The following is a 23,628-nucleotide window of genomic DNA, read 5'->3' as shown; positions in this document are numbered from 1 at the left end:
GAATCTAAAACATATATCTACACAAATACTTGTATGTGAATGTGCATAGCAGCATTATCCATCCATAATGGCCAAAAAGAATAGTCCAAGGGTTCATTAATTGTTGAATGGATAGCCACAAGTGGTATATCCATACAATAGAATATTGCTCAGCAAGGAAAATGAAATACTGATATATGCTACAACATGGAGGAACCTTGAAAACATTATGCTAAGGGGAAGAAGCCAGTCACAAAAGGCCATATAATGTATGATTCCATTTATATGAAATGTCCACAATAGACAAATCTATAGAGACAGAAAGCAGATTGGTGGTAGTGTGGGGCTGGGAATGGGAGGGGGAACTGACTGTAAATGGGCATGAGGGGATGTTTTGGGGTGATGGAATGTTCTAAAACTGGATTGTGGTAATAGTTGTACATATCTACACATTTGCTAAACATATTCCAATGATATATTTACAACGGGTAGATTATACTTCAGTACAACATTTAAAAATTTAAAAAACACTTAAAAATGCCCCAAAAGAAGTCCCACAAAACTTGAAAAAAGGTTAACTCTCTAAGATTATATGGCAAGAATATAGGCATCACACATCCACCCCTGTCCCCGGCATATCGTCACATAAGACACATGTACCTGGTTTGATAATCATAGTGCTGAGGCGTTCCAGGCATCTGTGTATTCTTAACATGCTTGACAAAAGAAAGATGCACTTAATTCATTAACAGCATACTGACAATCACACTGCCAAAGAGAAGGCTGAAGAAACACTTTAAGGTAATAAAAGCTCCTATGTCATTGATAGCATGAAGATGGACTGGCATCAAGGTCTATTTTAATGTTATATTATTACTGGTCAACCTCTTTTTACCTTGCTGACATTTAACAATAACTCCTGGTAAGTTGAATGATACTACAATGGTATCCATTCCTCTCTATGTAATATGTAAATATATCATACTAAAGTTTTAGTGTTTATTGATCAAATAGATAAATGACCATTTACATCCAACCATTTTCTTACCTCCCAAATCCAGACATATTATATGAGAAAAGTTAGTGTATGGACAGTGATAAGGTTTGGATATTTGTCCCTTCCAAATCTCATGTTGAAATGTGATTCTCAGTGTTGGGGGTGAGGCCTAGTGGGGGCGATTGGATCATGGGGGTGGATCTCTCATGAATGATTTAGTATCATCCCCTTGGTGATAAGTGAGTTCTCACTCAGTTCATGCAAGATCTGCTTGTTTAAGAGTCTGGGACATCTTGCTTCTCTCTGTCTTCCTCCTGCTCTTGCCATGTCGTGTGTTTCCTTCCACTTAACCTTCACATCGTGATTGTAAACTTCCTGAGGCCCTTACCAGAAGTGGAGCAGATGTTGGCCCCATGCTTACTATACAGCTTACAAAACCATGAGCCAGTTAATCCTGTTTTCTTTATATATTACCCAGTCTCAGGTATTCCTTTATAGTGACACAAGAAACATCCTAATACAGACAGTTAAACTAACACCAGACACAAACGTTTATTGGAATATTTTATTTACATTTTATATTTAAAGAGAATCAATACAAATCGGGACATATTTACAGCATTTCAAATCAGCGTACAAGAATGCAATGGTTTCATCCATTCAGCAAACAAAAATACATGTCTGTTTTATTTTTGCCTAAATTCTGCTAGAATTTGAACAAAATTCTAAAACAAAAGATAAGCCACACAGAGTACAAATAAAGTGCATTTTTAAATAGCTCTATTTAACTTTGGTGGATGAAGCTTCAAACTTTGTATTAAGGCACCTGGAATTCTCCCCTGCTTCTTTTTCAAACACCAGGAAAATGCATTCACAAAATTTATAGTTACATGGACAGAATTTTAGTTTATCTAATGTAATTTTAGCCCATTTAGGTCAAACATAAACTCAATTTGCAAAGTAACATTGTTTGGAAAACATTTTCAACAGACTAATTTTACAGAACATTTTTTTCTGTAGACTAATTCATGCACAAAGACCAATATTAGTGTTACTTACTCTGTCATTACCATTTTCAAACAGTATGATGATTCATATACTGTGCTTTTGAAAAATCCCACAAGTTTGAGAAATAGTTACACAGTATTTTTATAAGGAACCTTTTTGTCTAATCTTGTGTCAAGTTGATGTCACTAATATACCAATCAATTCAGTTCATAATCTCTGATAAACTATGGTTGACACTCACATGAAGTACATTCAGCCTAATTTTAAAAACAAGAAAAAGTTAAAATGAATATTTTGCTTTAATCTTGTTCTGTTAACTTAAAGTAGCTTAAATAGACATTTCAAGAAGAACTAGCCTAAGTTTGCACTGCTTTTTACATTACAATTCCAGATCAATATAAGCACCTGGAGAAAAACCCTGACACATATAGCCCAAGCTAAAGTAGTAGTATTTTTCATTAAGATACTATCATAAAATAAAGTGATTACAGCTACTCCACATTTTAAAAGCAACATGTTTTTATAAGAAAATTCTTATAAATGAAAAACATGACTTCTTGAAGACAGTTTTGAATGTCTAAAAATGTTGCTATCACTATTGAGAGGAAACTTGCCTATGAAAAACATTATAATGAGTTTGTGGAAAAAAGTTAACAGGTTAAATATTTTAAGCCATTTAACTATAGCATAATATTAGTCATCTCTGCACTTTCAGTATCACTCTTATTTTATTAAATTTATCCAGTTTATTAATAGAAACTAGGCCCTGATTGGCAGTTCTGTTATTACTAACGGTTCAAGTTTTCTATTGACACAGACTTTAAGATTTAATTTCTCGAACAGCAGTCTCTTGATCAGGAGTTTCATCTTCTTCAAAAGTTGGGTTGTCAACATGAGGAACAACATCCACTGACACAGAATTTGCTTCATGGTTTACCAGCTGTAGATTTTCATCTAAAAAAGAAATAGCAATTTTAGGATGATTTTGCCCCTCTCTTCTTTTAAGACAAAATTCATCATTTAGTTCCAAGAAGTCTTTCTTATTTAATTTCATCATACTCTGATTATCATACTCATTCCCTGTACCTTTAATAATTATATGATTTATGCTATAGCTTACATAAAGCATATATGGCATTATTATATTGATTTATAATTGCCCCTTTTTTGATTCACATACATGGGTTTATTTCTACCCAGATTATAGCCTCCTTAAGAGCAAAAATTATGTCTTCTACTTCTTCCTTACCTTAAATATAACAAGCTGTTAAATCTGGCTATACATTTTTTAAGTGTCCAAACCTGGGAACTTAAAAAAATTACCAATGCTTCTTCATACACATAAATATAGATAGATAGATTTAAAAAATCAACCAGGAAGTTGGAAGGATGCCCAAAATTGAATACAAACAGTAATAAATGAACTTAATTGTATTATAAATGAAATACATAACTATGTGAAGAGCACAGGGAAGAAAACAACTAAACTTAAATAACATTGGAAAACAGTATTTTGACTCTAACCTGTAAGGCTAAAAACAAAAAGAACTGTACACTAGTTACTGACATTGTTTTACACAGGGGTATGTGTTAGCAACGCTGAAACTATTTTATGTATATTCTATAATTGAACAAATAAGTAAAAATACTGTGGATAAAAAGAGTCTTTCTCCTTTCACTGTCGGAGAAAGGAGTTACAAATAAATAAAGGGAGAGGCCAGAATGAACCCTGTGGTGTTGGATTGAATTAGTAGGGTCATTGTTTTTCAGATAAATAGATGAAATGACAGATAGAGAAATAATGTATATGTATGTGTATATTTGTGAGAGTAAATATATATATTTTCTAGTCTTGTTCACTAAAAGGGCCAATAGCAATGACACCCCAGTAGCAATAAACATGCCTGTTGCTCAGATTCTGGTTTTGAAATACCATTCTCCAGTAAAAGGCCTCCTGAAGAAGTGGCTGATTCTAGGGCTAGGACAGGGAAAGTACAAGGTTAACCTAGATTTTAGCCTAGGGACCAGCAAACTCCAGCCTACCCGCCATAGCTAAAAGTGTTTATCATGGTTGTAAAAGGTTGTAAAACAAACCAACGAAAACAAAAAATAAGAGTATGAAAATGAAGACTTACGGCCTTCAAAGCCTAACATATTTACTATGTGGCCCCTTACAGAAAAAGTTGGCTAATCCCAGACCTAGAACACCTTGTGTTACCAGAAAGTAAGAAAGTTGAAAGAACACAGAAATCAACTTGAACAAGTTCCCAATGACCAAATCTAGGATGATATGAGCAAGGGATAAACGATGAGAATGATATTATAGAATGAAAGAAACATCTAGGATCCTATAGTATAATAAATAAATAATTGAATAAATAAATGGAGGAGAAGGAATAGTTCTTCCTTACATTAGAAGTTTAATCAATAAATGTACAAAGAATGATGGAAACAGAAAATCACCATTTGGTAAATACTTCAGCAATAATTACTGCAAGCAAGAAGCATCAATGACTGCTAAAAGTAGTGGGTAGAAGTATGATGAGAACCAGGACATTTGTGTAGTCTCCAAGTATCTCTCTATAAGATATTTAATAATTACAAAGGGAAAAATAGTAACTTTAAAGGGAAAAACCTGGCAGACACCACCTTAACCAAGTGGGCAAAGTTTGAATCATCAGTAATAAGACACCAACATCATGTGCTTCCTGGAATGATATGGGGGCACTGAAAGGGGCACAACATCAGTTCTGTAGTATTCTTGACAAAAATGGACAATAAATTTAATCACTCGGAAACAGCGGACTTGCCCAAATTGAGGGACACTCTAGAAAATAACTGACCAGTAATCTTCAGAAGCATCAAGGTCGTGAAAGACAAAGAACGAAGAAGTGTCACAGATTGGAGACTAAGACACATGACAATTAAATGCAATGTGGGATCCTGGGACAGAAAAAGGACATTAGTGGGCCAACTGGTGAAATTTGAGTCAAGTTTATAGTTTTGATAATAACATTTTATCAGCAAATTTCCTGGTTTTGATAATTGTATATGGTTACATAAGATGTTAACATTTGGAGAAGCTGGGCAAAGGGTATATGGGCATTTTTTGTATTATTTTTGAAATGTTTTTGTCAGTCAGTCTGAAATCATTTCAAAAGTAAAATAAAAAATACCTGTGCCCGGGCCCTGCACCTCATGTTAAATCACAGTTGCTCTGAGGTACAGCCCAAACATCAGCAAAGTTTAAAATCTCTCCAGGTGATTTTCATATACAGCCGGGATTGACAGTAGGGCCCTTATTCAATGGTTCTCAAAATGTGGTCCCTGGACTAGTAGCATCAGTATCACCTGGGAACCTGTTAGAAATGAAAATTCCTAGGCATCACTCAAGACCCACTGAGTCAGAAACTCTGATGGTGACCTCTCTGTTTTAATAAGCCTTCCAGGTGACTCAATGAATAGTTTGAAAACCAGTGCTCTAATAGAACTTAGCCCAATGATGTGACACACAACATGAACTATGTGTATTTACAAAGTTATGCAAATCAACTATCACCATAAGAATCAATGGCTAATACAAAAGATGAAAGATTCTTAAACTAGTAATATGTAATCCCAGACAAAATGAAATCTGGTTTAAGTGGTCATTCATTCAACACAAATTTGAGTATCTACTATGTGCTAGGTGCTAGATAGACAATAGCGAATATAAGACACTGTTCTTACCCAAAGGAACTTTAGAAGTTTTAATACAATTCAGTGTAGTAAGTGCAATGACTGAAGTTCTATGGAAGCCAACAGCAGGGCCATCACATCTAGTCAAGAGAGGCTTCTCAAAGAGGTGTCAGTCTTAAAGGAGAAACAGGAGTTATACTGGGCTCCCCTAATTTCTTGGGTAAGGAAGAATGGAAAGAATAGGCAAAGAGAAGATAGTGGCTGAAACTATGACTGTGGAATTAAGGTTGGAAATTAGGGGACAGAGTTGAGAACACAGATGTTTAATCAATAGGAAGGGGAAGTGGGAAGAATTTGGGATATCCTTAGTTTCTGTTTTGGGGCACTTGGGTGAGTATTACTATTATCCAAATTAAGAATACAGGAGGAGGAACATGGATCGCTATTTCATTTGCTTTTCAAATCTCTGCAAAATCTATTGTGCTTACCTCTTCCCCCATCCCACCCCTACCCACAGAAGAACAGAACACAAAAAGAGTAGATTGGAATGTTGTTTTTTAAAAGCCTAGCAATAAATTATCTTGTACACTCTCTTTTATCTTTACTGAATTCTATTACTACACAATTATGAGAGTACAAGATCATCTGGAGCAATCAGACAATGATTCTCTATTATAGGTAGAATAATCCACCCATTATTAAGATACTTATAACTAGTTTATATTCAAGGGAAGATATATACAAGAAATACAAAGTTTGCCTCTGCATGGTTATATTCATTGTGCTATCTTCAGAAGTGGTATCTATGGCACTGATAAGCCTATGAGGACAAAGGTTTATATCATAGGAAGCTGAAAGTTTCATAAGTCATCTTGACAATCAGTTTTTGTTTTACTTTTATGCTAGAATTAAATCATCTCAAAACGAGGATTGTTGAGAGAAGACTTTCAAACCAACAAAAACATGGAAAAGATTGAGGTTAAAGGGAAAATAATTTTTACAGGGGTTTTATCTTTATAGGGAAAAACAGAACTCCCTAAAATTTCTCATTTGGCATAAAATTACTAAGTTGCAATATGAATTCATATGAATTTTGAAAATGATATATTCAATTTTAGTTTCTAACAGTTTGTTCATTTCATGGTAAATAGTCAACAGGTGGCAGCACATACCATTCTTAAACAGTTTCCTATTTGCAAAACATGGTTTCTGGAGAAGCTGGGCATAAATCAAGCTTTTGTAAATTGAATTCTATTTTATCATTTCAGAATTCCTTTATCTTAACTTCTGCTTTATCTGCAATGAACAATGGCTTCTAAAGTTTAAAGTTTCTCCTTACCCTCTGTAAGTAGTTAATAAGCCAAGATTTAAATGCATCAGAGAGAAGCGTTCCAATAAATCTTTCTTCTGTAAATAATCCCCACTCTGATGCATTTCATCTATTTCAAATACATTTGAATATATGAATATTAAGGTAGGGGTGCATCCTTCATGGCATTATTTTAAGCAGAAAAAACTTGGATCATGATAATGGCTGAATAGAACAAACGCTAAAAAGCAAGAGTACTATACGGGCATATGATCCACAATGAATTGTAGTGCACTCATTAACCTTTAGTATGCTTACTTGTTGACTGCACGTGTTCCTCCAGAGGTGGTTCATCTGCTCCCTGTACTGAAGCATATCCAGATGATGCGGTCTCGCTGCGATTATCCTCTTCATGGGAGGAGGCACTATTGGATGTTTCATTGGATACAGGGACTTGTAAGGACACTGATCCATCTTCAACATCCACCTTTAAAGAGCATTTGAAAAAATTAAAAGCCTTTCAGTGTACACGCTTTACCTCGACATATCACTTCAAAGTTTCTTTATAGGTGACTCATTGCAGCAATATTTCTTAACCTTTTAAACCTATGATCCCTTTTGATGGTCACGGGTCTCTTGTTTGCCCCAGTCAAAATAGAGTAACTGGGTCCACCAATGGGGTGAAAGATGCTATAGGCAGAGTGTACTCTCATCTGATATGTTCATTTGAGTGATCCCAGCACTTCATAAAATAATGCTGGGTACAAGTTAGGCCCTAAAAAGTCATGCTGTTCCCTATGGAACTTGAGAATCACTGTCATCTATGTATGGTCCCATGTCAAGATCTGAGCTTGATTTTATGTTGTATCTTGAAAATAGGCCTTTTTTTCATTTACCAAATATAAAATTATAATTTAGTATTTATTATGCTTTCTCAAATTATGTCTGCTTATTTAACTCCAAGTTTGGTCATTATGCAACATTAAAAGATTACAAAAATAGAAAGAGGGATGCCAAGTTGGTGGTTTACATGGTTATCATTTCAAATTCTGACCAAATAATTGAGTGTATTTGGAAAGAGGGAGGAAGAAGGAAAATGGAGATGGCCCAAGATGGCACCTTATTGTCTATATGATATAAATATAGATATATGATATGATATATGATATAAATGGTTTTAGGTATAAACTGTAAGTATGGCATATTACATAGCTAAAAAATAAGGATGTTATTTTGTTGTTTTCCCCAAAGCCCAGGCATATATTCTTCATATAAATAACATATTAATGTTTACCTCAATTCCCAAAGCTTTGAGTATGTCACATTTGCACATGGGGCAAGTCCTGTGTTCTAAGAGCCATGGGTCAACACATGTCTTATGGAAAATATGGCTAATGCAGGAAAAAACATAATTATCAGTTGTGAAGTAGCAACACTTTGCCTAATATACATTAACAGATTACTTAGTGTAATTTTTAGTCTTTGAATGGATGCCTTTTCTTTTAAACACACTATTCATACAATGAAGGAGCCACAGAAACAAAATTTGGAAATTCCATAATACAGTACTTTTAAATGTAAAAGCCTCACTACTCTAGCTCCAAAAAAAATATTTTCAGTACTCATTTGAAAATGGCTAGGATGCTACCTGACCTAAGACTTTGTTCATTATTTCAAATCTTAAACAGTTATAATTCCCTAACTGATAAATGGTACAGTCATTCTCAATAATATAGTCCAATATAGTATTGAGTACAACAACACTGTACTGATGCTTTAGGCAATGTGATATGTTCCAAGAGCATCACTATTGTATTAAATAGCTAAGAGAAGGAGTGTTAAGAACAACCTTCAGGAGAGGGATAATTTATAAAACTAAGGAATGAACACTTCCAAATAGATGCTCATGAGTTGATTTCATTTTATTTTTTTCTCGGATTAGAATACATTTAAAAAATATATATATATATAGTGCTGGCTAGGTTCTCAGTTTTCTATGGAATTAGTTTAGAACAAATTGAACCAGATTACAGTTAGACTTATACCAATTTCAGTAGTATTAATAAATGAATGAACATAAAAATAAACCATTCTATATTTAAATGAAAATAAGTTAAAAATAAACATTTTTAACATTAATGTGGAAATATTCAAAATAGTTTTCTTCCATCACAATCATTTTTGTGAGTCAGCTATTTTTATTGAAGATATAGAAGAAAATCAAACTTACTTGCAGGTTAAGATGCGTACCAAATCATTTGGTTTATACAATTCAATGCACACAGCACAACTGTCTCCATCAGGGCCAATTTCCTACAAGCAAGTAGTTATTGTTACTCTGACAGATAAGAAAAAATATATTAAACTGCAGAAGAAGATCAGAACATATATGTACTTAACCAGCCTAAATTCCTATAAAAGGAGGAGCATTATATCACCGAATGGTTATGTAACTGTAAAGTTCCCAAAGGTGATTTAAAATTATCCAGACTTTAAAAAGGTAAAAGAATAAAGTGAAACAAAAGGGGAAAAGAACCAAGAGAAACATGTAGCACTGATTTAAACTATTTTTCCTGATTTTAGAATTCATAAAATACCATTTGTACAAGTTCTATAACTTTTCTCATTAAAAAAAATTAAGGTATAATTCATATACAGTAAAATTCACCCTTTTAATGTACAGTTCTGCACGTTTTGAAAAATATATAGTCACCTAATCCTTATCACAATCAAGATACAGAATAGTGCTATTATTCCCAACAAACTCCTCCAAACTCTTTGTAGTTATCCTTTCCTCTCATCCCCACCTTCTGGCAACCACTGATCTGTTTTTATAGTTTTGGCTTTCCCAGAATATCATATAAATGGAATCATGCTTTATCTAGCTTTTGAGTTTGGATTTTTTAAACTTAGCATAATGCATTTGAGATTCATCCATAATGCTGTATGTATCAGTGGGGTTCCCATCACACTTTTATTGCTAAATAGTATTCCATGATATGTATGTACCACGGTTTATCCATTCACCAGTTGAGCAACATTTGGCTTTTTTCCAGTATTTGACAATTATGAATAAAGCTGCTATGAACAGTTGTGTTTTTATGTGAACATAGATTTTTTTCTCCCTTTAGAGTAAATATCTAGTAGTGAGATTGCTAGGTGTTATGGTAAGTGTATTTTCAACTTCAGAAGGAACTGCCAAACATTTTCAAATTGGCTATACATTTTGCATTCTTACCAGCAAATGAATGAGAGTACCAGTTGTTCCAAATATTGACCAGCTCTTGGTATTTTCAGTTGTATGTATTTTAGCCATTCTAATGAATGTACAATGGTATTTCATTGTGGCCTTAATTTGTATTTCTTTAAATATTAATGATGTTGAACATCTTTTGTGTGCTTATTTGCCATTCATATTTTTTTGGTGGATTGTCTGTTTTGCTTGCCAGTTTTCTGTTAGGTTGTTTGTATTCTTACTGTTACATTTTGAGAGTTCTTTATATTCTAGGTACTGCTCTTTAACAGACATACGATTTGTAAATACTTTCTCCCAGTCTGTACCTTATCTTTTCCTTCTTCTAACAGTGCCTTTCAAAGAACAGAAATTCATTATTATTATTATTATTATTATTCTTTAAGTTCTAGGGTACACGTGCATAACGTGCAGGTTTGTTACATATGTATACTTGTGCCATGTTGGTGTGCTGCACCCATCAACTCGTCAGTACGCACAACTCGTCATTTACATCAGGTATAACTCCCAATTTTGACAAGGCCAAATGTACCATTTTTTTTTCTTTTTTGGACTTGTTTTTGGAGTTATATCTAAGAAATATTTGTCACCCAAGTCATGAAAATATTTTTCTTTAAAGTTTTCTTCTAAAAATTTCATAGTTCTAGGTTTTATGTTAAGGTCTATGATCTATTGAAATAATGCTTACATAGGGTATGAAGAATGGATTTAAGTTCTTTTTTGTCTGTTTGCTTGTTTTCTGCTTAAGGATATCCAATCACTGCATATGGATATCGAACAACTGGCTATCCTCCTGAAAAGGCTATCCTTTCTTCATTGAATTGCTTTTGCACTTTTATGGAAAGTCAATCGACCATATATGTGTGGGTTTATTTCTGGACTCTCTCTTCTGTTCCGTTGATCTATAAATCTATCCTTTTTCCAATACAACACTATCTTGACTGCTGTGACTTTAAAATAATTCTGCAAATCAGGTAGTATGAATCATCCAAAGTTGTTCTTTATCAAAATTGTTTTGTTTATTCTAGTTCTTTTGCATTTTCATCTAAGCTTAGAATCAGGCTGTCAATTTCTATCAAAGATTTATACTAGGATTTTTATTGAAACTGCATCAAATCCATAAATCAGTTTGGTGGGGAACCGACATCTTAACAACAGCAAGTCTTCTGACCCATGAACATGGTATATGTTTCCATTTATTTAGATCTTTTTTGATTTCTCTCTTTCATTAGTGTTTTACAGTTTCATGGCTTTGGTAAGATTTAAAATGGTGTATTATTTCCATAAGTTCTATAGCTATTTTTGAAATACATGTTTTACCCATCAATGGTAGTTTTCAACTATCCTAAATCTGAAAATACATATTCAAGCAAAGTTACACTAAAGTATTGTATTAGTTTCCTGTAGTTGCAGTAACAAATTATCATAATTCAGTGGCTTAAAACAACACAAGTTTATTCTCTTACTGTTCTGGAAATCAGAAGTCTATAATCAAGGCATTGGCAATACTGTGCTCTTTCTGGAGTCAGCAGGGGAGAATCCCTCTCCTTACCTTTCCCAGCTTCTAGAGAGTGTCTGCATCCCTTACCACCTAGCCCCTTCCTTGTATCACCCCAACCTTTTGCTTCCACAGTCACATCCCTTACTGTACTGTGGTCAAATCTCCCTCTCTCTCCCTCTTATAAGGACACCACAATTATATTTTGAATCTACCTGGATAATCCAGGATAATCTCCCCATCTCATGACCCTTAACTTAATCATATCTGCAAAGTCCTTTTTGCCAAAAAAGGTAATATTCACAGGTTCAAGGGAATAGATATCTTAGATATCTTTGGGGGGGGGGCATTATTCAGCCTACCTCTAGAATCAAATACATATAAAAAGTCAATAAGGTTCATAAATGACAATAAAAGCATACTTAGGAAGAACATTTAGCCTGAACAATGGCTTGGTAGCACTGCTTTAAAACAAGTAGCATTTAAAAGTCATGAATGTACCTTGTCTCCTTGTTTCAGTGTGCGTAGTTGAAGCCTTCCAATAGCTTTTTTAGCATCTGCCTTTAATTGCCTCTGTAAAAAAAACAGCAGGTATTAGAAAAACTATTTTTTAAAAGAAGTATGATGAAAAAGATAGAGGATCAATAAATATTTATCAGGTAAAAGTCAATATACAAACGAATTTTAAAAGATAAAACTTAATTATCCATAATAAATGTCCCATTTACCTAATATCAGGCAGGATTTTCCAAGTTACTGAGACTTTTCACTTACTATGTTTCCCTACTTTCTTAAACAATACTGTTGGGACCATAATGGTAAAAATACATTTCCCCCACCCCTAATGGATTCAAATGCTATTAATTTTCAAAGCAATCTTCCTATTTGTAAGCTCAGAGGACATTAACATGCATTTTTTCCAATTTCCTTTTTGAATCATGTCTTGTTTGGTGGAAAGTGCATAGGATTTGGATTCAAATGGTTCAAAATCTGACTTTGTCACTTACTCAATGAATAACCCAGCACAAGTCATTTAATTATTTGAGCTTGTTTATTTATCTATAAAATGAGGGTAGTACCAACCTTTACACTGTTTGGTATTAAGAAAAATATTGGTGTTTATAACCACGATTGCTTTGTGAAGAAGATTGATTCTGAGAGTGGTCACCTTTTATTGTTTCACTGAGCATATATCTAGATGTGTCTGGATATGCAAAAGCAAGCCACAGGCTCATTTATGGAATAAAAACTAAAACATTATGCATAATTGAGTCAGAAGTGAAGTTGCGGTGTGGGAAGAATCTCCCAGGTGAGGGAAAGACTATAAAGAGAGTCTATATAGTCCAATAACATTGTCCCTCTAGGTGGGGTGAACCAGCCAGAGGAAAAAATCCCAGGTGATATTTGTTAAGATATTTGGCATCAATTTGAAGTTATTGGTGATGCTGCAAATACTTCATTCCCCTTCACTAAAGTCTACTACATACACAAATGCCTCAAGTGAATATAATACACATATGAATTGAAGTAGAGGCTAAGTATAACACTTGGCAGATGCTGTGTTGATATGGTGAACATTTGTCCCCTCCAAATCTCATTGAAGTGTGACCCCCAATGTTGGAGGTGGGGCATGGTGGGAGGTATTTGGGTCATGGAGGAGGATCCCTCATAAAGGGCTTAATGCCGTCCTTATGGTAATGAGTGAGTTCTCAGTTCACGCTGGTTGTTTAAAAGAACCTGGCATCTGCTCCCTCTCTCTCACCCTGTGACACACGTGCTCCCTCCTTTCCTTTTTTCCATGATAGGTAGCTTCCTGAAGCTTTCATCAGAAGCTGAGGTTGGCACCAAGCTTCTTATATAGCCTGCAGAACCATGAGGCAAATCAACTTCTTTTTTTAAATAAATTACCCAACCTCAGGTATTCCTTTACAGCAACACAAACCTGACTAATACACGTGTGGAATATAACAGTAGCATGTGCAGGATGGCAAGATAAGTGATCTTTCTATTTTGAACTGTAAAATGAACATACTTAGAAATTCAGCAAAAAGTAGGCCCCCAGAACCAGAGATCATTGTAAGAATGTAAGCAGCTTCCTTCCTATATGTACCCCCATCTCCAGCTGACATTTATGTTACATGAAAATTAGAGATAATATAAGTATTTAGTATAATGTCTGGCATATAGCAGACACTCAAGAAAATGTTTATTACATAAAATGTAAACTACCATTCATCAATAAGCATAACAGGTACTTGCCAACATATATTTGCTACAAATGCTACAAATATTTGTAGCTACAAATGCTACAAGTATTTGTAGCAAATATATTTTGGAAGGTAGGAATCCATAAGTATCAGTATGTGAGAAATCTCCTTGATGTTCAAATCTGTCTCCTATGTAAGATATCATTTTGTGAAAGATTTTAACTTAATGCCAAGGAGAATATTAGCCAAAGTATTTCTTTGCTGTCACAGGAAAAGCAGAAACCTCTCAGATTATTACCTGACCAGCAAATAAGCCTATCAGAAACAGTGAATAGGAAGGCCTAGATCCTAAGAAGGAAAAGAGGTGATAATCAAGGTACTTTCACTCCCATTTTGGGACATAATTGTGAACTAAAAAAAATTCTATGATGGGACTTAATTTCAGCACAAATATCTTCCCTTCTATTTTGTTACTTGTAAGATAATAATAGAGTGACAGTGAACAAAGGTACACCTAGGATCTTTAGATTACCGAGCCCAACATCTAATCAGACAGAGAAGAAAACTGATGCTCAAAGAGGAAGAATGTCTTGCTCGAAATATTAGAGCTAGTGTCAGCCCCACTGAAGTGCAGAGTTATATCAAAGTAGCTATTTGTTTTGACTGTAGCATGGAGTAGGAAACTACTCCTACCATTTCCTTACAATATACAGTTGTTATACAGTTTAAAAATTTTTTATATCCATTACCTCATTTAATCCTCACAAAAACCCCCAGAAGAAGGTAATATCCTCATTTTAGAGATGCTCAAGTGGAGGTTGAAAAACTAAAATAACTTATTCAAAAGGGAATGCAGCATCTAAATAATTAAGCTGGTACTGGAACTCTGCTCTTCATATTCCAAAAGTCCATTACAATATAACCATCCATAACTCAGCTGTCTTTTGATGTTTTTCTAGCTTCTGGATTCCAGGGTCTGTCAAACTGTGGCAATCCTTCCACCTGTATGCCTACCGGGTCCTGGCCCTGGCCCACACACCTACACTTCACTACTTTCTTTTCACATAGATCATGAGTCAGTTGGACATCGAGAGGAGAAAAATGCAAATGAGAAAAAAAAAAGAGCCAGCAAGAAGAAATGGGAAAAAAATGTAATGTAGTTGATGATGTCTTTCAGAATCATTTTGCTCTTTGTCCTTAAAGCAATTGTAATTTAGGTTTAGGCAACAAGCTGTATAACACAATTTGGGAAAGCTCTCATAAGGAAGTGATACCTCTCTAGGGTATTTACTTGATTCAGTCTATACAGTCTGATTTCTCATTGCAAAATATTCCATTCAATACAATATAAATGTCCGAATATCCAGTGCTAGTGCTTATCAATTTATCAGGCATTAATGCCAAATATATAACTTTCTTAATTATAGCCAAGACTATAATGCAAATTAATTTGAAGTGTAGGATCAAAGGGAAACTTTGTATATAATGTCTGAGTCTATGCCCAGGAGAACAGCAGAACTTGCATTAAGGCCAATGCTAGAAAATGATGGTGGGTGAGAATACAAAAAATAAAAAAATAGGGCCAAATCTAAAAATACCAGAAGACACTAGACAAGAGATTTGATTTTTAAAGGATCTCTAAAAGATTTACAGCATAGCATAAACTAATGTTTAACAAAGCAGCCTTAGAATAAAAATGGGTTTAAAAGAAAATTTGAATATTTTCAACAGCTCTTACTGGGCTTATATAAAGAAAAGTTATTTTCTTTAAATATGGATGCAAGACAAGTGATTTTAGTAAAAAGCACAAACTGTATTTTTAGAGCTTAAAGGAAAGTCACTCACAAAAAAACTGCCTCACGATATTCAAGATAGTACTCAAGATATTTCACTGTGACACTGATAGCAAAAGATCCAAGATGCATGCTTCCCTCTAAAAAAAACCCTGAAATATGGGAACACCATTAGGATCCAGTAGATTATATTCAATACATATGTTTGAACAACATTATGTCAGCTTTTGAGTGCCCAAATATACCTCAACATTTAAAGACAATATGCCCCATGCGAACTGTAATTTGTTCCTTACTCCTTAAAAAACAGAATTTCAAGAATGTATCTATATTATTATACAAATTACATGGGATACTTTTCCAATGCCTTGCTACCATATTAGAATTTCCTTAGTCTATAAATTCCAATAACACATCATTTCCACCTCTTATCTTGTTCAGTAATTGTATTATTAATGTGCCTTTCTCTCTTGAGTAGCAGGAGGACTGGGCCTTAGTCACTTAGAAAAAAATTTCCCAGTGGCTAGAGTTTGCTCAAAAACTATTTTCTGAATTTAGAAAATATAAACAGACTTTCTTGATTTTCTCATGCAAGACACTTCTCATTTCAATTATTAAAAGTCTCTACTCCATTAAGTTTGGGGAAAGAAAGGTTTAGACATTAATTGAGCATTTGCCATGTGTCAGGTTGTAAGCTTTTTACATGTGTCATCTTGTTTAATCATTAACAACATTGTGAAATAGCTATTTCAACATCCAAGTTTTACAGACAAGAAAAGTAAGGTTCAGAAGCTTGACTAAAGTCCAGACAGCTGGTTAGTTTCAGAGCTGTGATTCAATTCAAGCCCAGGTTCTATCTGGCTTTAAAGCCCATGATCTCTCCACTATTGTACACTGCCTCCATTGTGTAATGGCAAAGAAGCCTTTCACATTCCTTGTGAAGAAGACAAACGAAGGAAATTTTAAAAACCCCTTCAAAGCCAGCAATTATCCAATCTTAAAATTCTTCACAAACTAGCTATTTACTGTGATTTGGGGAATTTTAAAAAGCAAGTACATTATGTCAAACGCCTTTTGCCTTTCCCCTCCTCCTCTCTAATCCTAAGAGATACCTGGTCTAAGAATATTTGGCAGTAGAACTGAAGACTGATTCAAAGAAGCTGGTTGTTGGCCAATTTTCTTAACAGAAGCTTAATGTGACTATTCTGACTAATCAAAAGCTGAATTCGCTCTAGTTAGTGAAGAATCTCGACTATATGGTTTTTTTTTTTTTTTTTTTTTTTGGTTCTGAATGGGAATGTATTGGGGTTGAAGATAAAATGTCAAACTAATGATCATTCTTTATCACAATGTTCAATTTTGAAATTATGGTGAATGCAAAGATATTCTACCTAGTTCATTGGTGTACTTATATCCAATTAGGTAAAATATATGTTTCAGTCTAGTGATTTGTCAGCCTGATTTTTGGTCCCAGGGCATTCAGCTTTTAACTTAACTGAAACCCACATGAATAGTATTAAGTATGTAGTCAAACCTAATTACTTGATGGAGGACAGGGTGTGCAAAAAGCAAGAAAGGAGAGAGATATAAGCAAACTATATTTTTCTGAAGTCACCATATTTTACAAACAAACATTTTCCTAAAAATGTGGTTAAGAGTTTTAACACAAGATATTTAAAATCAAGAATTATAGTAAGAGGATTCTTTTCCTCAGATATATTCCTAGGACAAAATAAAAGTCTGAGCCATGTGGCTGTTTAGGTATATGAGAACTGAAAGAAATCTATTTTATTCAATAAAAACCTATCCATAATATTTGAGTGAGTGAAAGTATTCCTACAGGTAAGAGGAGGTGCAGGCTATAAAATAGCTTCCCATAAATCTATGGAACTACAGACCACTCCCATGAAGAACATAACTGTGAGCAGTGTAAGAAAATACACTGTAAGGAAGAACCATGAAGAAAGGGGGAATTTGACTCAGTAGATAGGTTATAGCTCAGATTATAGCAGTTTTTCAAAGAAATGTGATTAACACCCTTTAGAATTTGTGGTCTAACTTCAAGTTTGTATCCTTTGACCAACATCTCCCCATTTCCCCAACCTCCCTGGCAACCACTTCTCTGTTCTCTGCATCTATGAGTTCAAAATTTTTAGATGAATAAATCCTGAGGATCTGTTATACAGCATGGTTTACTTGAAATTTGCTAAGAAAGTAGATCTTAAGTATCCTCACCACACACACATAAACACACACACACATGTAACTATGTGTAGGGATAGATGTGTTAATTAATTTATGTTAATCATTTTACAATTTATATGTATATCAAATCATAATGTTGTACACCTTGAATATATACAAATTTTATTTGTCAATTATACTTCAATAAAGCTGGAAAAAGAATTAGTGATATAAATGTAAAATTAGAGTAAGTGAATATATAAAAATCCTGAGACCCATTATAAGAGCTTTCTTTTGTTCAGTAAGAAAGTAAGAAGAAAGACTGTAAATCTAAGTCCTATTTAGACAAGGATTTAATCTACTCTTCTTACACAAGAGTCAAAATTCTCATGGTTTCTGTAAAAGACCCTGAACTACTCTCAAATGTAGGCAGAAATAGATACATACATGTGAACACACGAACTGCAAAAGTATGTATGTTAATAGTGGTACAGTGTGCAGGTACTTAATGAATCTTCCAGGTAATTTCGTGTACTAGTGGAGTAGAAAAAAACTTAATGTAACCAGAAATAGTTTAGATAATTTTTAGTAGTGCTTTAAGTCGAAGCACAGATTTTAAGATATTAATGTAGCCTAGTCCTTCCTCTTCTGAGAACACACAGGAGTGCTCTTTCTCTCTGGCAGCAAACTACAGAAATGTGTGGCATATCTCTGCCCAGGGAACCAATTTAAGTGTTGGGGTCCAAGACTCAGATGAAGGGACTGCTTACTAGGTGCATCCCTGCTAGCAACTGGCCATGTTGCCTGAAACTCAGGACCCCAACAATGAAACTAGGATATCATCAATCTTGATTGTTGTGAAAAGCAACTCTGACAGGCTGGTATAACATGGTCCATTGTTCCAGGTGTATATAACAAAATTATCAATCACTAACGTAAAGACCACTTTGAGAGCCACATTCCCAGGGTTGGCCAGGGGCCAATCATGGTTCCCTTGAGGACATGCCAGGAGTAAGCAACTACATCTGTTGTGTTACCTTTTTCCTCACAATCCATCCAGTTGGTCAAAGACTTTATAATAAAACTTTCAATGCAGTAACTATTTGTACAGTATTTATATATTATCACTTCAGTTAGTACAGTAGTCAGTATAGTTACTATACAGTAACTACACAGTTAGCATAGTATTTATATACAGTGTACTATATACAGTATACAGTTGACCCTTGAACAACATGGCAGTTATGGGCACTGACCCTCACACAGCCAAGACTCCACATATAGCTTTAGACTCCCCCAAAACTTAACTACTAATAGTCTACTGTTGACTGGAAGCCTTATTGATAACATAAACAGTTAATAAACACATATGTTGTATGTTATATAAATTATATACTGTGTTTGTACAATAAAGTAAATTAGAGAAAAGAAAATGTTATTAAGAAAATCATAAGGAAGAAAAGAATATATATTTAAAGACAGGGTCTCACTGTCACCCAGGCTGGAGTGCAGCGGCATGATCTCGGCTCACTGCAACCTCTGCCTCCTGGGCTCAAGTGATTCTTCCACCTCAGCCTCCCAAGTAGCTGGGACTACAGTCACATGCCACCATGCCTGGCTAATTTTTCTATTATTTGTAGGGACAGGGTTTTGCCATGTTGCACAGGTTGGTCTTGAACTCCTGGGCTCAAGTGATCCACCTGCCTCGGCCTCCCAAAGTGCTGGTACGACAGGCATGAGAGAAAATATATTTTATCTTAATTAAGGGGGCGTGGATTATCATGAAGGCCTCCATCCTTCTTTCTTCACATTTACTAGGCTGCAGAGGACGAAAAGGATATATTGGTCTTGCTGCCTCAGGTGTGGCAGAAGTGGAAGAATATCCACATATAAGTGGATTCACGTGGTTGAAACCCAAGTTGTTTAAGGATCAACTGTATATACTGTTCAGTTAGCACAGTATTTATATATAAGGTGCCATAAGAACAACATAAGTCTACCTAATACTTGCAGAAGCCAACAAGGAGTGGAAACAGGTTCAAAGGAACAATTCATCCCGTGTATAAGACCATCACAAACATCTTTACATTATTATACCAATTTAATTATCCATTTATTCCCTTGATCTATGGCCACTTGAACTTTGTGATAAACTTGCACAGAGCTATTTAATATAGTAATGAACTAAATCATTCTAATTCTTCTTCATGCCAGTCACTCTCCCTTGGTATCATACTGTGAGGAGTTTTTAGTTCAATTTCTCAAATACATTTGATTACCATATGATTTATTTATATAAGATAGTTGAATTTTACTAACAATACCAGTATTACACCATATCAGAGTATGGTTATGATACAGTTTGGTTTGGTTACAAAAAAATCCGGAAATGTCACAGAAATATTCATTAAGCCTTTCTAGAAGAATTAGCCTTTACCCATATGCCAGATATGAGGAGGAACAAATGCTGTCACCAGTGGCAATCATTCTGTCATTTCTAGGTTCCATGTTAGCTGGGGACAAAGTCAATCATTTGTCTCAACTTATTATAAAGTTATAGGTTCCTGTTAACTTTGTACAGCAAGGCCATTTCCCTCCCATGGGAGTACATGGGTATCCTTCAGTATTAGTTCTATTCCTACTAGCCTTATTTTGGCCCATCCTTTGGTCAAGATCAGTCAGAGATCAGCAGTGCAAGTTGCAATTTCACAAGAAAAAAAGAATCCATAAATTTGGGGATCTGCATGTGTCTCAGTGATTCTCTGCCTGAGCTTCTGCAGCTAAAAATGGAAGGCCATTACCCCCATGGCTACTTGGGGATCACTTTTAAGTAAAATAGTTAATAGATTCTGTTGCGTTAGAGTATATTCTCTTTCCCAATATTGATTCCTAGCATTCTCTAGCATTATGTGTTGGGTCTGTGTGATCAGTTTAGCAAAGCTTTATGACATTTCCAAGTGGATTCCCGTTCTTTTCCCCCCTCTTGGAAGATGATTTCCTTCAAATCTATTTTAGTTAGTAAATCATTTTCCTCTGAAAGTCACTCTTCATTAAAAGTAAATTCAGCTTTTCACATTATATCTATGCCAGGTCCTATTTCACCTACAGCCCTCTTTTATTTCACTGGTCAATGTTTAATCCAACACATGCATTGTTGCTATTGAGTATTAACTACTTGAATATAGTTAGGATACATTTACTGTATCCGAAAATGTTTGGTCCTCCGTGCTAGAGTCAAGTGTATAGTAGTTACTCCTAAATGTAGTTTAATTTGTATATGCCATAAGGTTTCCCATAATCTTTCTTGTCTCAAGTTAGGGTTGTCCCTGGCAGGGACACGAAACTAACTTATAAGGCCTAATATTTTCATTTATAATCCAATGATACTTTTTTGTTCTGTTTAAAAGCTTTGTATCTACAAAACAGGGATGATATGTGTTCTTACACATCACACTACAACATATGAGGCTATTCCATCTGGGGGCTCATCTGAGCATTCAGTCATCAGAATTTATGGTTACAGTTATCAGTTTCCTGACATTATATATCATGTATCATAACCTTCAGAAGGTTATGAAATTCTTGAATATATTAAACTTGCCTAACATTCTAATGAAGCCAAATTTCCCTAACACAGCTTCATCGCCATTTCTACCAGTAAAATGGAGATAATATAGTTAAATGTTTACTGATAGTTATAATCAGCATATGCATTAAGTTCCACCTTTTAAAAATTAATACTAAGTAATGAAAATTAAATATATAAATGACATTCTAGCACTCTCAAATATTTACAAGCAAAAAGGATTATCAGCCATATATTTAATCTTTTAGTCCCCAAAGGATAAACAGATATAGTCCAATAAGTAATTTTTAAAAGCCCCTTCAAAAGCCTTCTCCAATAGATGAGAAGTTTTAATGCTATTCTTGACCATTTCTACAGAGGTTAATTTTCATAAGATGTATTATAAACTATGAAAATTAAATGAGCAGACCAGAGCTAAATGTCCAATGAAGCTCTGTAACACCAGACAAAGTTCTTTATAAACCTTATTATTTTTTGATGGGGTTTAATGCCATGTCAATAAATTTATTATAGCACCAAGAATACAGAAACCCATGCCCCACCATGAACATATTCAAACCAAACACTCTTGTCATTGTAACTATAACCTTTGAATAGTTAGTCACACTGGACACCAATTTCCTTCCAGCCTCGCAGATAAAAAAACAGCACAATATACAAATGTCAAATATTAACACAGTGTGATACTACTGAGTGGCCTGGTACAGGAATTTTAAACATCTTTTTGACCGCAGCTAGTATCAGGCTGAACCTGCCACCAATGTGATAAGCTGCTTCTCCAAGGAGGATAGAAGTCAATTAACTTTAAACACTGAGATAAACATCACTTATTACCATATGCTGGTATCTAATCTTTGTGAAGTTTTTATAATAAAATTTCAATTTCTCATCTATTCCTAAATTAAATTAACTTTCATGCTATATAAAAATCCTCATTGCTCCTTCCACCCCCTAAATAAATTGAATTTCTTTTCACTTATTGGAGGAAGAGGACATGAAGTGGCCAGAAATCAACTGCCTTTAGAGAAACTTCTCAGTACATATAAAAATGTATTTTCATCTGAAAGCATTAAATCCCTACTGAGCTTTCTAAAGAAGTGGCACACCATTCCGTTGTTATACTGAGAACACCTGAAGGGAGGAGGAGGTAAGAAATCATGGTGGCCTTGACTGGGGTGGAAGCAATGGAGGTAATAAGAAACAATCAAATTCTGGATATATAACGAAGGTAGAAATAACATGATTTGCTGATAGAGTTTACATGGGAGGTGAGAGAATAAAAGGAATAAAGAACAACTTCAAGGTTTTTGGCCTGGGGTCAAGAGAAAATCTTTTGAAAATGGGAGCAATAATACTATGTTTGCATGTTGGTGGAAAAGATCCAGAGGAGAGGGAGAAATTGTTAAAGTAGGAGAGTGAGAGAGGGCAATTTCTGGAGTGATGTCCTAGAGTATATAAAAGACAAAAAGAAACTTGTACCTGAGTGAAAGAGCCTTTGCAAAGGAACAGTTCATCCATAAAAACAGAAGACAAAGGGGAATAGGATAGACTCAGATGAAGATAGATGAGAGGATGTGGAATATTATTGATTGCTTCAATTTTCTCAGTAAAATAAAATACAAATTGAGAGTAAAGTTGGAGGAGGTGTTGGAGAAAGGGAAAGGAACACATATGGTTAGTCAACAGTAGGAAAGTAAATGGCCACGGAAACATACTGTGATTCCTGGGTAGCATTAAGGGCCCACTCTGATTTTATGGTCACAAACTTAAAGTGAGATCAGTCAGTACAGCTGTAAATGCCTTTCTGATACTTCAGCTGTGCAGGGTACAGATATAGAGTAGGTGGGAAGTAGATTTAACCAGGGTTGGATTTGTTTTGCCAGCAACTGTAACAAAGAGAAACAAGGGCCAAGGGAACTGAAGATGTATGCATGGGAGTGACCATGGAATTTAAGCTGGGTAAGGAGAAATGTCAGGATATCAGGGGGCTGAGGGGGACAATTTAATGGTGGCAAGATCAATGCCATACAACCATAGGTACTTTACTGTTCAATAATGCTTTGGTATTTTTGCTGTTGTTTCTATACCTTGTACCTTTTTATACACTGTTATAACATGGTAGAAACTATTAATATT

At 34.8% G+C, this 23,628-nt stretch overlaps 1 protein-coding gene across 2 annotated transcripts in view; it reads right to left on the bottom strand.

Annotated features, from left to right (window-relative positions):
* Positions 1 to 1,503: 1,503 nt before the first annotated feature.
* Positions 1,504 to 23,628, bottom strand: part of RNF128 (ring finger protein 128) — a 99,398-nt gene continuing 77,273 nt past the window's right edge. The window contains 5 exon segments of one of the 2 annotated variants that reach the window (NM_001135114.1): positions 1,504 to 2,938; positions 7,290 to 7,458; positions 8,266 to 8,362; positions 9,202 to 9,284; positions 12,224 to 12,295. In NM_001135114.1, the coding sequence (NP_001128586.1) occupies positions 2,805 to 2,938; positions 7,290 to 7,458; positions 8,266 to 8,362; positions 9,202 to 9,284; positions 12,224 to 12,295 (555 nt within the window). In that variant the 3' untranslated portion in view covers positions 1,504 to 2,804. 2 annotated transcript variants of the gene reach the window in all.

Source organism: Macaca mulatta, chromosome X (assembly GCF_049350105.2).
Source record: "Macaca mulatta isolate MMU2019108-1 chromosome X, T2T-MMU8v2.0, whole genome shotgun sequence".
In the NCBI taxonomy this organism is placed as follows: Eukaryota; Metazoa; Chordata; class Mammalia; order Primates; family Cercopithecidae; genus Macaca; species Macaca mulatta.
Note: the sequence above shows the minus strand (reverse complement) of the source record. Positions and strands in the feature narration are given on the sequence as shown.